At 35.8% G+C, this 16644-nt stretch overlaps 1 protein-coding gene across 1 annotated transcript in view; it reads right to left on the reverse strand.

The window, feature by feature from the left end:
* MYO10 (myosin X) overlaps window positions 1-16644 on the reverse strand; it is a 129087-nt gene that overhangs the window by 41689 nt on the left and 70754 nt on the right. The window contains exons 11-19 of the mRNA XM_072411863.1: window positions 16389-16507; window positions 15332-15478; window positions 13322-13422; window positions 12810-12876; window positions 11744-11836; window positions 11237-11305; window positions 10916-10998; window positions 8930-9038; window positions 7978-8058 (exon numbers count right to left, since the gene is read on the reverse strand). Of these exons, the coding sequence (XP_072267964.1) occupies window positions 7978-8058; window positions 8930-9038; window positions 10916-10998; window positions 11237-11305; window positions 11744-11836; window positions 12810-12876; window positions 13322-13422; window positions 15332-15478; window positions 16389-16507 (869 nt within the window). The remainder of the gene's footprint in view (window positions 1-7977; window positions 8059-8929; window positions 9039-10915; window positions 10999-11236; window positions 11306-11743; window positions 11837-12809; window positions 12877-13321; window positions 13423-15331; window positions 15479-16388; window positions 16508-16644) is intronic.

Here is a 16644-nt window from a genome sequence, read left to right on the forward strand (position 1 = left end):
CAGAGTTTGAAGGCATTTGACAAAGGAGAAAAGAAATCTCATCAAAAGTCAAAAAGCCACATACAAAAAAAGTTGTGAACAATGCACTACAATCCATTAATGGAATAGGTTTTTCTTTTCAAAAACTAATACACACGTATATCACACATCACCGGATATTAAGTGGGGTACAGCCAGCATAAGAATATTGTGAATGCACTAATAGTAAACACACAATCTAGAAATAACACCTTGCTATGAAAGATCTAAGTATAAACACACAACTTAATTTTAAATGTTAAGTACAATAGGAAATACGGCTCTATTTCTTACCAGTGTTTAAAGATTGAACTCATACTGTGATATACTAAGTACAAATGCAGAGAATTCACAGAGAAATCCTTTAAGTCAGTGTGAACTCCAACCCCTAGTAAAAGATCCCCACTTGCCTTTTACCTGAGCTGCTGCAGGTCAATGCAGTCATTCTCTGTTCCTATGATCTGTATAATGAGGCCAGCAGATCTATATTTCCTTTCTTCCACACTTCTTGTTGGGTTTGCTTCCTTCTAGAAAGTCTGCATGCTAGCAATCACTGCTCAGCACTAAGCACAGACAGTGCACACACACACACAAAACAAGGCTTTCTTCTGCAGGCTGGTATTTCAAGTCTCCCATGCGATATCTTTGGCTGGGCTTGGTTAATTCATCCCTTTTTGCACTCAAAGGAAGTCAAACTTGGAGGATTGCCTTGCACTACCTGTCTATCAGAACACTCTGTGAACAAGTAGCAGCAAATAAAACAGAAGTGCCACTATGACTGTGTACTTAAAGAACTTTGTGCTGCCCGGACAGCACTTGAGGCTTGTCAAAAATACCATTCTACGGGCAATTTCAAGAAAATTGAAAAACTTGCTGCAGGTTTTCTCTGTTTCTACATACATATTAATGGGCCCCTAACTAAATGTGTTTGTTCTGCAGGCACTGGAAATCATGTCCAAGTAATTGCCAAGGAAACCTGGTCACTTGATTAGTTAAGTGTTTTTCTTCTTCAATGCAATAACAAAGTCTCTTAAGGTGGTCTCACACTACAAGATTATACATTATTACAATATATATTTTCAGAATATTATATAAGACCTTAAATTTGGTAAAACAAATTGTTATCAATTACCTTATTTATTAATATTTTATTGATTGATCTAACTGGGAATATCCATTTTTGGTTTGACTAACATTCAGGTGTACTGCCTAATAATCACCAGCAAATAAGAGCTCACCCTGGCATTTACAATAACAACATAATCCTGCTGGTCAATGTGTGATGGTGGTAAAAGGAAAACTATCAATATCAAGGATATATTGACAGTTCACACTGATGGTTTGTACTTGTTATGTACCCAAGTTGGTTATCTGCAACCCTTATGTATTGTACAGTGCTGCATAACATGTTGGAGCTTCAAAAATCAAATATCTTAATAATAAAAAGGGGGGCTTTCCACAATCATGGATAAATGCTGAATACATAAAACAGCAACAATTACAATATATTAGCATACTTTGTTGTAGTCCTGTAACAACATTGTTTAGTACTTCTATTACATGCCTACAATGACCAGTAAAGCCGCATACACACATGCAATTCATGTCGTTGGAAAGGATCTTTCACGATCCTTTCCAATGATAAAAACTGCACAATGCATGAACGTGTTCAGTACATACAACACCGTTCTGCTCTATGAAGAGGGGAGGGGGGGAGCGATGGAGTGGCACCCTCCTTTGCGCTCTTCCCTTGCATCAGGATCGCTCGTCGTTCATCGTCCATGGATCCGCCAGGATTGATCCACGAACGATGAACGACGCAGGCTGTACACACGCCAGATTCTCACCTGATGTCCGCCCTGAGCCGATTATCGGGCGAGAAAAATTTGACGTGTGTACGTAGCTTAAAACATACTTACAGCATTTGTATACAACTACAGTGAGTACAATTTAGTCAGTTAATCAATTTATCAGTCAACCTTTTTAAAATGAACAGTCCAGCCCACAAGATACTTATCCTAAATTCAACATGAATAATATGTTGAATATTATAAAGTGCATAATATGCCATGACTTCTCTATACAGTGATCACATTATCTGATAAACTAATTTTCCAACATATACCAGTTAAGCTGCATACACAGGTGCAATAATTATCGTTGGAAACGAACGATTAAAGTCCGTTTGTCCGATAATTGTTAACAAAAAAAGTGCACAACGACGCTGATGAACGAGGATTGTCACTGAAAACAAATGACTGTCCCAACGGATCTTATTGGGCAACGATTGTTCGCAATCTATTGTGTGTACAGTCGTTCAGTGATCATGGATGGTTCTGCCGTACACTTTCTCCTTTTCATGCCACTTCCTGCATCGTTCAAACGATCCGATCCAGTGTGTGTACATTATTGGTGGAGAATATTTCAAACGATTGTAACATTACAGCATGTACAGAATTGTGCACAATACCATTGTTCAAAATAATCGTTCATAATCGTTAGTCGTTCGCTTTCTAACAACAATTATTGCACGTGTGTACCTCGCTTTAGTGTCCAGCATATGCAGCTTAATACCAGACTATCGAGATTTTACAATCAGCAACTGCTTGCTGTTTTCCGCAATACGAATTATAATGTCCAGGTACTTTCACCAAGTACACCAAACAGTCACCAAGACATTTGTATTGACCTAAATCTTTACATTACAACTGGTATAATAATACAGTCCTAATACAAAGTGCTTTTTTATCTTTATGTTTGTATTCTCTGTTATAGCAGAAGTGTCAGGCTGAATATCACATTGCATCACATTGTAACACGGAACACTGTCACACAGTAAACATGGTATTTCAACAAAGACAATTATAGGTTTTGCTACTTGACAGATTTTTCTATATCCAGCTGCTTACGAGGGGGCCCTGAGAAGTTCCTGGCATTGCCTCCTTCCAGATGAAATAGAAAAATGAGTGTGGGGGAATATGACAGCCTAATATCTTAGTATGTAACTGTGCAAATATCAGATCTTTGCAATTCTTAAAACTGTCTTTTCTTTTAGTTAGAAGCTGTGATGGCAGAGGCACAAACAAGTACCACGTCGTTGGAGTTACGGGCTGTCATGAAGTTTTTGTTTCTCCAGGGAAAGTCAGCAAAGGACATTCACACTGAGATGTCACAAAGACTGGGGGAGAAGTGTCCTTCCTACAGCACTATCAAAACCTGGATATCTCATTTCAAGACTGGGCATTTCACTGTTGAATATGAGCCCCGCAGTGGGCGGCCCCCAACCTCAACTGACCCGGCAACCTGCAATGCTGTCCATGAACTGATTTTTGAGGACCAGCGAATATCTGCAAAAAAGATTAGCCCAGATCACTGACATCTCACGGGAGCAAAGTGGGTGCTGAAATGTTTGAACAGTGATCAGAAGAAGGAATGAGCTGAAGCATCCAAAGCTGTTTTGGCTCAGTTTGAAGCTGCACAGGACTTTTTGGCTAGGTTAGTGACTGAGGATGAAACCTGGCTCCACATCTATGATCCTGAAACCAAGGAGTGCTGTCGGAAGAGGTGTGCGCGCTACCACGTGTGCCTCTTGAACCCCCCGGGGGCTAGGCACTCGGCTGTCCCGCCGCGGGACATAGTTAGTTTGAATCCGATTGGCCGCAGGGGATTCAGTTATTCTCCAAACAAATGGCGCCAGGTGGCGCAAGGTCATTGGGCACTCTGGCCATTTAAGGAGAACCTGTCCTGAACACCATTGCCCACTATAAGCCTCTGTGTGTACAGTGTGCTTGGGTACGTTCTCAGTGTTGGTTCATATTAACCTGTTGTGTCGTTACCAATAGCAACCCGGTCTGATACCTGATTCTGCCTGAATTCCGCCTGCCCTGACCTTGGATTGTTTGTGACTACTCTTGCCTGCTGTCTGCCCTGACCTCGGATTGTTCCTGACCTGCCTTTGCCTTACCCTTCTGTACCACCCTTATCGGACCTAACATCTGTGATTAACCCTTGCCTTGCACTATTATAACAATGTAAGAATGGCCATTCCTGATACGTTCTTTGAGTTGTTGTATAAAGTATGAGCTCAAGTTTGTTTAGTAATTTATTCAAAGAAAATTTAGTTTCTATACCCTAATGAATATTTTTACATTCCAAAAAATTCCTAATTGTAAAAAGGTTAAATTCCTAAAGCTGAACAATGAAAATAACATAATTTTAGGAACATAACTGCCAAACTTTTTCTTATTTCTTCTGCATATCGTGTCGTGAAGTCTACCAAGGGAATAATACTAGTACTAATATGCTGTATAAGAAACTTTCTCCCTTTCTATAGTCTGTGGCTTTTAAAATCTAGTGTAGTTAAGGTTAACCTCAAGGATTTGTTAGTTGCAATTTACATGCTATGAAACCATGGTGTAATTGTAGAATTTGAAAACCCACCGGTCTGCTATTTACATTGAAGGGTACTGGAAATTCTGGTGACTAATATAAGCTACCAGTAAGCCACATTCACAAGATAAAAATAGTTTGTAGTTTAATTATAACTTAAGCAAAAGTCTTAATTTTGCCAAATCATTCAAAATAGGCTGCATATTGAGGTTAAAATTGGAATTTATTAGAGGCTGAATTTCAATACCAAGATTTTTAAAATACTGTGTCAAGGGGGAAATGTTAGGCATAGGTTGATTCACTTGACATTCTACTTAGGTATTAGACACTTTAGTGTCAATATTGCAAGAATGAACATACTGTAATAAGGCAGGTATACATATTGTTATCAATATAAAGGAATATTGTGCTATACAACTTAAAGCAACCTCCTATAGTCTCAATACAACAATTTTTGACTGAAATACTGAAAGTCAAAAGCTACATGCTGCTATGAGGAATAATTTCCGTATTTTTTGCCGTATAAGACGCACTTTTTCTTCCCCAAAACTGGGGGGGGAAAGTTAGTGCGTCCTATACAACAAATGTGTTATAAAATAATTAAAATAATATACTCACCCGATACCCGATCCTGCGTGTCTCTGGCTGCATGCAGCGTCTGTCTCTTCTCTCCTCTGCCAGCATCGTGTCTTCTCCTGTCTGTAAAGCAGAGCGAAAGAAGCCGGCACAGCGCCACCTGCTGTTCCCTGTCCTAACTGCCATACAGTGGAAAAAAGCACAGAGTGATCAGAAGGGGAATTTGAATGACAGAGTGATCAGAAAGGGAGTTTGAATGACACAGAGTGATCAGAAAGAGAATTTGAAAGGCACAGAGTGATCAGAAAGGGAATTTGAATGGCACATGAGTGATCAGAAGGGGAATACCGGTATGAATGGCACATGAGTGATCAGAAGGGGAATAATCTTTCAGAATCTTTTTTTCTAGATTTTCCTCCTTTAAAATTAGGTGCGTCTTATATTCCGGAGCGTCTTATATGGCGAAAAATACGGTAGGTTACAGCAAATAAAGCATTTGAGAAAGCTATACAGCTGGACTAGCTCATTAAAAACACCAAAAGCTACTTGGCAAAAGCAATGTCATGGCCATGAAAGGGAACAGTTTTTACCCTAGCAGTGTAATTGGGCTACAGACGCTTTGGCATGTTTAAAGTGGGCAGGGCCACCTTGGTGAGCCTTTTAGTAATTCTTTTTTATTCATTATGTGACTTTCCTTTCTATTCTATTAATGTCAAGTACTTCAATGTTTTTGTACTTTGCTAGTTCCAAACTTCTAAGAATTAACTCCATGAGATTTTCAACAAAAAGAGAGTTGTAAAAAAGCAAATTCAAGCCTTCCCCAAATAAACAGTAAACCTACTAAGTCTAAAGAATTAAAATGAATAAAATGCTAAGGCAATTGCCATTCCTGTGAAGTAATAGTTATTCTATGAATTTTAGTTTGCCATTTTAAAGAGCAACTTAAGACTGGCATAGCTTGAACCTATGTTTTGACACAGGTGATTCTTGCATGATGCTGCTGGCAGCATATTGCACAGCAGATGGTATTGTTTACTCTTCTCAATAAAAGACCATACAATTGGGATGTGCTTGCTGTGCAATAACATAAAACACAAGCACTACAGAAGCAGCCCAATTAACTATGAACAATTCTTCAAATTGGGGAGCATTGGTGGTTTTACTGGGAATTCTAAAAGCAACCCTAAGTTGTTAGTATGCCACTCATTTAAGGATGTTTTGTAATTAAAGGGGATATTTATTATTTTTAAATTATATAATTTGTGGTCTTAATATGCAGAGGCAAGCCCCATTGCTGTGTGTACTGATTATGTATACTTTACAGCCACTGATCATCAAGTGATTGTCGATACCACAAGTAGGTTTATTTGAAATGCAGACATTTGTATTTTCTGTATTCTATGTATATTATGTTAGCTCATTAAAAAAGCAAAATAAACGCTATTAGCAGATATCTAAGATGCTGCAAAACAGCTATAACACTTTATTTCTTACATAGGAAAGTTTAGAGCCCCATTAGCCTGCTGTGAGGCAAAGGGGAGGTGACATGCCTGAGCAACATACTAGAAGAACACAAATATGTAAAGGGTAGAACTAAAAATATGTTAGGAATGCTTTTGTCAGATTGTATAACTTTGGGTACTTAGCATTCAGATTAAAAGGGAAGGCACAGTCTAAAGAAGACTGGAATTCTAGGTGAGAGCAGTTTATTAGTAAATAAAAGATTTATTTAGCAATAAAACCATTGTGGCACTCTGTACAGCTTGTGTTTATGCACCTTAGGGATACCATTTCTAGAAATATTAAGTTATATCTTAATATTAAAATATTAAGATATAAACAAAAACACAACATAGCACAAAGTGAAAGTATTGACATGGAACAATGTATAGCATAAACAAGGCTACTACCGTGTTTCCCCGAAAAAAAGACCTACCCCGAAAGTAAGCCCTAGCATTCTAATCGTGCAAGGGTGAAATATTGGCCCTCCCCCGAAAGTAAGCCCTATCGGCTTCTTCGGAGGGTGCGGTCAGGTGGTACACGGAGGGATACCAAGAGGAAGGAGAGAGCGGGAGATTTTCAAAGCACTGGAGCAAGGGGTGAAGAAATTGCAGGGTTAATTTACCTACGGTACTCTGGTGTGACACTACAACTGATTATAATATATATTTTTTTTTTTTTGCTTTTGCTCAGATTTATATTGGTTACTGTTTGTGGTCAACAAAGCTTTGGAAGTTTTGTTTCTGTGTCTGCATGTTACTCTTTGAGTCATATGTTAATTGTCAGCACATTTTCTTGTTATGTTGCACTTGTTTGCTTATGAAGCTGTGTTTTTTTTTTCATTAATCATTTTTGTCCATTCTTATTCATGACTTCTTGTATATAACAGAAAAGTCTGTGATTTTGACAGGTCACAGGTAACAGAGGTATCTTTCCAAAGAATTGTAATATTGGTTACAGGTTTTGGTAAAAACAGTTTTTTGTACATAAATAAACAAAGATTTTTGTACATAAATAAATATAGATTTTTTGTACATGAAAAAAAAACATCCTCCGAAAATCCCAATGCGATTTTCAGAGGTAAAGTATAAGACCCTGTCTTTTTTTCGGGGAAACACGGTAATTTAGGGGGGGAAATCTGAACGTAAGATTTCAGAATTAAACCTTTTGTTCTTAAAATAATAATTTATCAATAAAAAAGCAGAAATAATCCATAAGGGTTTCTTGTGTAAATTGATTTAAATATTGCAGTATCATGTTTACAAGTAAATAAAAAACAAATGGCCCAGGTCAATAATCTACAATAGTGTTTCTATTCACCTTACTTATTTAAAAGGTTACACTCCAAGGATGGATGTGTTACTACATGTAACATAAAATTAATTTCAAAGCAACACCTGAAGCGTAAATAGCTGTACAATAATACATACATACATAACAAAAAGAGGTAAAACACTGGGCTTTGTCACTTAATTGTGCAGAACGTCATCTTACCTTGTGTACATTTGGCTTAATGCAGCGAACAAAGAATGGATTTGATGTGCTCAGTGTTGACATTAAGGAATGCAAAGAGTCCTAAAATAAAGAAAAGCTTAATAAATCTTAAACCAAACATAGCAGATTGTAACAGTAGGATTTTTAAAACTGCCATTAAATACAATTTCTTGTCAAGTTTTCTCATTTTGCCCTCTAGTGGTTCATTTCTAGATGATAAAACTCCACAGACAGAATCAAAGTCACATTTACCCCAATATTGGCACAGGGATAAAGTGTTTTAATTGTTCAATACAGATGACACCTTTAGGTATGTCATTGTTCTGGCATCCAGGAGTGAGACACCAGTATTTAGTTATCATATCTTAAGACAGTAATTTCCAAGTTTTAATACTGCATGACTGTGGAATGCAATATTTTAAGCAACCCTGCAAGAGCAGAGATCGCTAAAGTCTATTTCTTTCTTATCATGCCTTTACAGTTTTTATATTGATTCTTACACATTGTGCAAAACATGACAGGATAGCTGTACTCAAAAAATTACAGTGCAATCCTATGTTGGTAAATCATCATTAATCACCACACAGAAAATTGTGGACAGTTGCGGAAATTACAAATTTTAAGGGGGCAGAAATTCTGCTTTTAATCATAACCTTCATATATAAAACTTAGGCTCATAAGAGAAGTGATGGGGAAAGAGGGCAGCGGGGTGACACTCCATCATACCACCTCTATAGAGCAGAACATCAATAACAATTATATATATTTTCAACAACAAAATATGCACAAAAAGTGCAAATTACTAAAATATAGTCCTATAAATGTAACTGTACTAAACCACAAAAAGTTGAGCTGTGTTCAGTACCTGTGGCTCAAGGTTGTTTTGCAAGTGCCTATTTTATTACCTTGGAAAGGTCCCTTAAGCTTTCTGCTTTCATAGTATGCTACATACCTTAAACTGTAGGCTGACTGTAAGTTTCCTGTGCTTGCTTCCAGACTTCAGTGTGTCTTGATTATTTCGACTTGAAACATGCTCAAATAGATCATATATGAAATCAAGCCTGAATAAAGTAGAAGTAAAAAGAAACATACATATGATTTGCCATATTTGTTGATGACATAAAATAATGACATTAGGATTTCTACAAAACAGCGAGTGAATGACAGATGAAATATGTTAGGAATGTGGAACTGTAGTTAATAAACCAAAAAAAATAACAAAATGTGCTTATTGTTGGCCATTAAGAGGAAAACTGCTGTGCCTCAGCTCCCAGCCTAGATCACATAGGAACCAGTTTGCTAAATGTTTTACTTAGTGCAAAAAGCTTCTGTTTACCTAATATCCTATTCTATTATTTTACTTACATTCCAACCACATGGTCCAATGGTAAAAATCACTCTAGAAGATTCTCTTGTTACAAACCACACATAGAAACATGTTTCTTTTATTAAATTAACACAAATAGTTTAGATTTTTTAAAATACAAATAAATTTATCTTTTATTTATCTCTAGCTTAATACATTAGTCTCAGATTACAATAATTTAGTGTAGTATTTCTCAAACAGGGTTCCTCTGGAGGTTGCTGGAGGTTCCTTGGGTAATGAGCAGTTTGTCACTCTCTCAGGTCAGTTTATTAGATACCAATGATCTTTTTGGCTACCTGTAAATGTGGCATTCTTCCCACTGGTCAGCAAAGTAGGAGACATTCTTCCCACTGACCACCACACTAATGTACTGTATACTTTACTGGATACAGTAATTATAGCAAGGGTTACCCCCAAAAGTTATTTCAAAGGTTTGCCCCATGTCAAAAAGGTTGAGAAACACTGATCTAGCGTGTGTACGTAGCCAAACTATAAATGTGTGAACATGCACAGATACCCTAATATACCCTAATATACTTATAATATGCTAACATGAATAGGACTGAAGAAAATGTACAATATTTAGCCAACGTTTTATTATAGGAAATGCAGAAAACAAAAACAAATCACCTTTTAAGGGCATTAAATAAAAAATTAACAAACAACTTCCGTATCTAATTAGGATTCAAATTTACAACTGACAGATTTATTTACAATGCTAATTAATGTATTTAACACATAAGATGATGGTACTATATAAATAATATTAATAACAATACAAATCCTACTACCATGTTAATTCAAAATGCTAGCTGGAAGAAATAGTTCCTAGGTTTGGGCCTCATATCACCAGCTGCCACAAGATGGCAGAATTGATGTAAGACAAGCATAACAAAAAACAATGCACAAAAAACAATAAAATCATACTGTTACATAACAATACTTTTTATTAATAAATAATAATAATATGTGCTATTGATAAATTTTAAACCAACATGACGTGAGAGGAAAAAAAGAATGTCCCTGCTGACCATTTCATGAAAATTATAGTTAGCTGGGACCGTCATCAATGTATGTATCAATGTTTTGTGTGTCACTGCCTAATTTAGGAATTTTGGAAAGGAATAGAGAACAGAGTTTTATTTTAAGAAATAAGAAATGTAATGTACCTTTGTTTATTTTTGTGAATTTGTATACTACTTTGTATAATACTTCAACATTATACTCGTTTTTGCTTTGCCAAAAAAGAACTCCGTTCTCTATTCCTTTCTTACTCTGAATATTTTAATTTAATATTGGGGGTTAGCATCCATTCATTTTGAACAGTAAAGAGAGAAATACCTACCTTTTACCCTGATTTTCACTGCCTAATTATATAAGTGGAATTATAAGTGGAAGTTGTTTCAGCACAGTTTTTTTAATAGCCATATACATGAACTGGGCCTCCAAACCCAACTAAGGTTCTGCAGCAGGCATCCCAATTAGATTTGGTTATCATAAAGATAGTGAAAGGTTTATGACATATGCAGTATGTGCTATTTCTATTTGTTACATGGTTGTAGGTTACTTTACCTGCTTTCGCGCAATAGATTAAGAAGGTCATCTCTGAACGTGTCTCGATTCTTCTCCAAGGTACCTCTGACATCATATAAGACCTTTACATGAAAACAGAGGACATGATTGCAAGATAACCTTTTCTAAATGTCAGTGAATGAAAAATACCATAAAATATGATTGCAAGATAACCTTTTCTAAATGTCAGTGAATGAAAAATACCATAAAATATGAATCTGACAATGAAATACAAAAAAAAAAAAAAAAAAAAACATCAGTAAAAGCTTGTACCTAAGTTAGTGGTTTATGCACTGCAGATAAATGACATAAAATGATTACCTCTCCAGCATAGTGTTTTACACCAAAATTGTGAACAGCAACTCTTGGCTTCACATAGAAAGGGTTAGTCTGAAAAGAAATATATCATACATTAAAAGATAAGTGAAGAAAAGTTACAGAACATTGCATTTGGAATTATGTGGTTTTGGTATAGACATTGCTTGGTTTGGTTACCCATATTACTGTACATTCTATGAAATTATTCCTGCACTGGCACATAGACACTGAACATAGCTGACAGAAAGAATTATATTAGTAAACTATTTTCATAATCACATATGTCAGGACAACTGAGGAAAAATAGATGAAATGGGTGTACTTGATATACAGTTCCTACTTTTTAATATCTCCACTCACTGGGGTGGTAAATCTGAAAAATAAAACTTTCCAAAAAAAAAATGTACGTATTTTTGTTTTCTGTTGTATGAACCTTATTGTTACTATGAGCATAGACTTTATATAAACAGTAAACTTAAAAAGAATCAAAGACGCAGTGAAAACACCTACCGCATGCTGGTTATGCAACTTCTCTAATAAGGTGCTATCAGTAGCTCGTGGAAAGTAACTTTCTTCACTAATCAATGCTAGCAAGCCAAGTTTCTGATAAAAAGAAAAATACAAACTGTTTTAATTATTTTCTTTTATATTTACATATATAATAGCTATTTGGAATAATATTAAAATTGTTTATCATTTTCAATATAATGAGGACATTTTATTATATATGTGTTTGTATGTGTGTTTTTATACATACAGTACATGTATGTTTTCAGTATGTATAGAAACTTCTAACATCAACCCCCTGACCTTGCAATAATAACTGAAGGGGGTTCCAACCCTTCCCCTATATATTAAAAACTAACAATATATTTATCGGGGAGTTGTATGTATGTAAGTATCCTACATATCAACATAGTCATGTAGTATGTCACACTGACAGTTGGCACGCCTCAGACAAGAACTTTAGTCTTCTGAAGCCAATGAGCCCAGCCCCTACCGCGGCACTTGACCACCCCTGCTCTTACCAGTGTTTACGCATACTCAGTGAAATAGCTGACCTCAATCCCCTCCCAACACTTGTTTCATGTCTAAAGGTGCCAAGGGGAACTTAAAGGGACATTAAACCCTATATAAAATCTAACTTTATTAAGTTACCAAAATTGTGCAATATATCTGAGGTATATTTCAGGAAATATACTTTCTGGTACCCATGATGTCATCCTAATTTTACATATTTTTGTTTGATAAGCACGCAGACCTATCAATCATTCCTGCAAATAGCAATAATAAAGTTTTTATATAAGGCTTGATAGCTATGTCTACCGTGACTCTAAAAAAACAACAAAACTGGTGTTGCCAATATTTTCTATAGTAATGTAATTGTATAATGTCTACACAATACTTGACCAACAATTTTAATGACTTCTGGTCTTCCCATCTGTCCTGCATTGACTGTTATATATAAAGTATATATACAAATATCAAAACCCCTAATGTGTGCTGATGGGTTGTAAAACAGACCTGTTTTGGAGAAGTTATACAAAACATGTTAAATGGTAAACTGTGATCTTACCTTCTCTATCAGATCCAGGCATTCTCCATTATCTGTCCAGTCTATGGCTTCCCACACCAGACCCTCTCTAGGTGAAACAAATTGTACAATTTAATATATACGACTTATAAAAATAAAATCTAAAGTATACGCACATTTTACAGATATACTGTATAATTAAATATAGTAATGTGTGAAATATGCCTATATCCTGGATAAATACACAGTACCAACATTATTGTTACCTTGTATTTACAAGTGACAATTAGTGTTATATGCTGGCCCACCCCCTTGACTATTCATTCAAGTTGTTGTTTGCATTAAATTGACATGGGTTGCATGAAGTTGAAAGGTACTGACAGATACCTAAGAATGCTTTCAGTTAATTTGGACTCCCACTAGCCTGGTGAATTTAAATGGTCACTTTAATGTCTGATCTAAGTGAACACAAATCAGTGTATAAATGACATGTTATGTCAATCAGTCTAATACCTTTGGCATTGTTTTACAAGTAGCAAGCCACGTGTACTAACCTGCTATACTCTAGCTGTTCCAAAGAAAAAATGTGCTTATTAAAGTATTCCTGCAACTTTTCATTAGCATAGTTTATGCTGAATTGCTCAAAGCGATTGACCTATAACAAAAAAAAAAACACGTATATATAGTATCTTTGTCATTTTTAAAGAAGTAGCAATATTTTATTCATATTAACATGCATTATCCTAACAAATATTTTTAAAATATCTAAGTCGGCAGGCTAAAATTATCCTGAAGTTTATCAGTTTCAATCCTAAAAATGACTGTGAAATGTAGCAGGATACATTTTCTAATAAACATGAAACTCAAATAATTAAAGCCCAACTATGTCCAATATTTAGCAAAGCAAATTCTTTTAGCTATCAGGTTAATAACTGAATAAAAACAGTCTACAGAACCAACCCATGGAATACCTGTTTTATGGGCCAGATATGCTTGCACATTGCATCTCATCTCTAACTCTAAATTCAGCAAGCAGGGCATTTATTCAGAAGTGACCATGTAACTCCCTAAGTGGACAAAACAACAGATGCCAGTCTATATTTTCCAGCAATCATGCATTACAGTGAACACATTGTGCCTTCATAAAGAGGCAAGACTTGTAGTCTCAGGAAGCAGGTGGAAGGCACGTTTTGATCTCTTAAAATGGACCTAAACTCACATTTTCAATTTAGGCTTATGGATGATTTAAGCACCAATTACACTGATCTATATCGATTTTATGTTTGTTTAAACCTCCTAAACGGTAAAAATAAATAAACAAAAACTCATAAGTCAGAATAGATATCTAAAGTTAAGTCTGATTATAGAGTTTAGGTCCGCTTTAACAGAAATCTAAAATGCACGAGAGGTCTTAGGTCTATGTGGAAAGGCTTAGCACAGCCCAGCTACACAATGGGTTTTTGAATTTGTAAAGTTCAGTTTTCAATGTAATAGAGAATTAACCCTAAAAAGCTTTAGGAATTTGCCTTTTTAGATTTTGCTTATAGTTGGGCTTTAAAAACAATTACTTTTAACTATATGATACAGAAAGTTTATGTAGCGTCATGCAATAACACTGCAAAATGAGGATGTAAAGGCCTTGCACTTGGCTGCCAGTCAGATGCTTTACAATGGCATGCTTTTTAACCTGTTTTACACCAAAAAATGACACATAGAATATGACTGCAAGTTACCTTTTTTTCTGCAATTCTTTCAAAATGGACCCAGAATGGTGAGAAAATATATCAAAGAGGCATGTTGAGTTTTAAAAAATAAAGAATAAAACCTCCACACAGTACTGCACACATTAGGGGCACACAGGGGCTAAAATAATAGGAGAACACACAGATACAAGAGCCTTGCCCCCAAAAAATTACATGCTAAAAGGAAAAATGTGCAATACAACACATAAGGGTAATTGCTGGGCTTTATAAAATAAAGAGTCTAAATATTTACAGACCTAAAGGGTCTGTGAATGCCTTAGGGCATTAAATAAAGAATTCTAGTAAAAAGAAATAATATTGAAGAAGTCATAAAAAAGAAATGGGCGTCCAGAGACAAAAAGGTAAAAGGCGTGGTCTATAGATTGGCCACACCATTATTACTTATTACAATGCATAATGCCTGCCACTAAAACTAACCGCACATAACTGTGTATTAGTTCAGTACAAAGGCAGGTGGGATAACTATTTGAGTAGTATCAAGATGGGGGACAGGTTTTCTGTATATTATTATTATTATTATTATTAATAAACAGGATTTATTTTTCGCCAACATATGACGCAGTGCTGTACATTAAATAGGGATTGCAAATGACAGACTAATACAGACAGTGATACAGGAGGAGAGGACCCTGCCCTGAAGAGGGAGGACAGGGAGTAGTGCCAACAAAGAGAGAGCAGGATGAATAATACATTTTTACAGATATTTGGGAACCATATGCGTACAATAAACAATGTGGCAAATATTGTGCATGTAATTCAGCTTTATTGATTTCATGTACACAATCTGCAGGCATGTCTTACCTCAAAGTTTTCAAATCCAAAGATATCCAGAATGCCAATCGATTTGAAATCATCTTTTCCTTTTATTCGGCTATTAATCTTCTTTATTACCCATGCAAAGCACTGTGAGTAGAGTGCCATGGCCATGGAATCCCTGCTATCTAAAGCCTGAGATGTCGAATGGAAAAACATGTCAATTTAATACCTTAAATTCTAGTTTCAAAGTAAAATGAACGTGAATGGATAATCAGAATCTAAATGTTGAGTTAGGATTTAGGGGGTTAAATAATATGTTAGTGTTAGACTATAAGGTTAAATGTAAGGAAAGGAATGATTGTTCACACATAAATTCGAAATAGCTGCAGTATACCTTGCAAATATTTTATTGGGGACATGTGTAATCATAAATAACAGCAGAGGCTATCAATTCTAGCATTGTGCAGGCTTTGCAGATATATATATATTCCATATAACGTCAGAAAATGAAAAGCACTATTTAAATAACTTTATTGTAAACAATCAAAACTATTCTGTGAAATAATAAATCAAGTTTTTACAGCCCCCAACAACTACGTGCGCAGCCACAGACTTCTTCTGGGTAGTGGTGATCTGGAGAAACTTACTTTTGTGTGCATATGAACTGTCTAAAATAAAGATATTTAAACAACAGTAACCAATGCAAGGTCCACACCTTTCCTTGACTGTTTAGTGTCAGGGTGAGGTTAAGTGTAAAAAGATTGGGTATTAGCATGCAGGTCAAGATTTTAAGGTTTATTTTAAAAGGTATATACTAGGGTTTGGGTAGGATGGTTTAGGTATTAATGCCATCCTAACAGTCAGAGATAGGTAGAAGATTTTTTTTCTTCTGGTTCAGGTCAGCTAAGCTATGACAAGCTGAAGGCGACTGGACCACTGAAGGCACAGTTTCTTTTAGTCTTTCCAAAATTACAGTTAGTGTGGTGTAAATAATACTTTAATCAGCTGTGTGACAAGATACAGAAGGGTTTTCCTGAATATTTATTTAAAGTTGACAAAATGTATCTGTTAATACTAACCATACAATCTGGTGTGTACTTACCTGCTCTACACTGAGTGGTGTGGAGATCTCTTCCCCCCTTAGGATCATGGATCTTTGGGTTAGTGCCTCTGCTAGTTGCTCTGAGTCCAGCCCCAGCAACTCAGCAGTTCTCCCAAGTGCTGAAAAAAATGTTGATTATAATCATATCCAGTTTACATACAAACAAGCCACTTGAATTTGTCCCACTTTATACATGTTATTAATGGTCAGCTCTGTGAGACTTCAGTTGAATTCTTCAGATACATAAGGAACATGG

The sequence above is a fragment of the Pyxicephalus adspersus genome, chromosome 5, assembly GCF_032062135.1.
Source record: "Pyxicephalus adspersus chromosome 5, UCB_Pads_2.0, whole genome shotgun sequence".
NCBI lineage: Eukaryota > Metazoa > Chordata > Amphibia > Anura > Pyxicephalidae > Pyxicephalus > Pyxicephalus adspersus.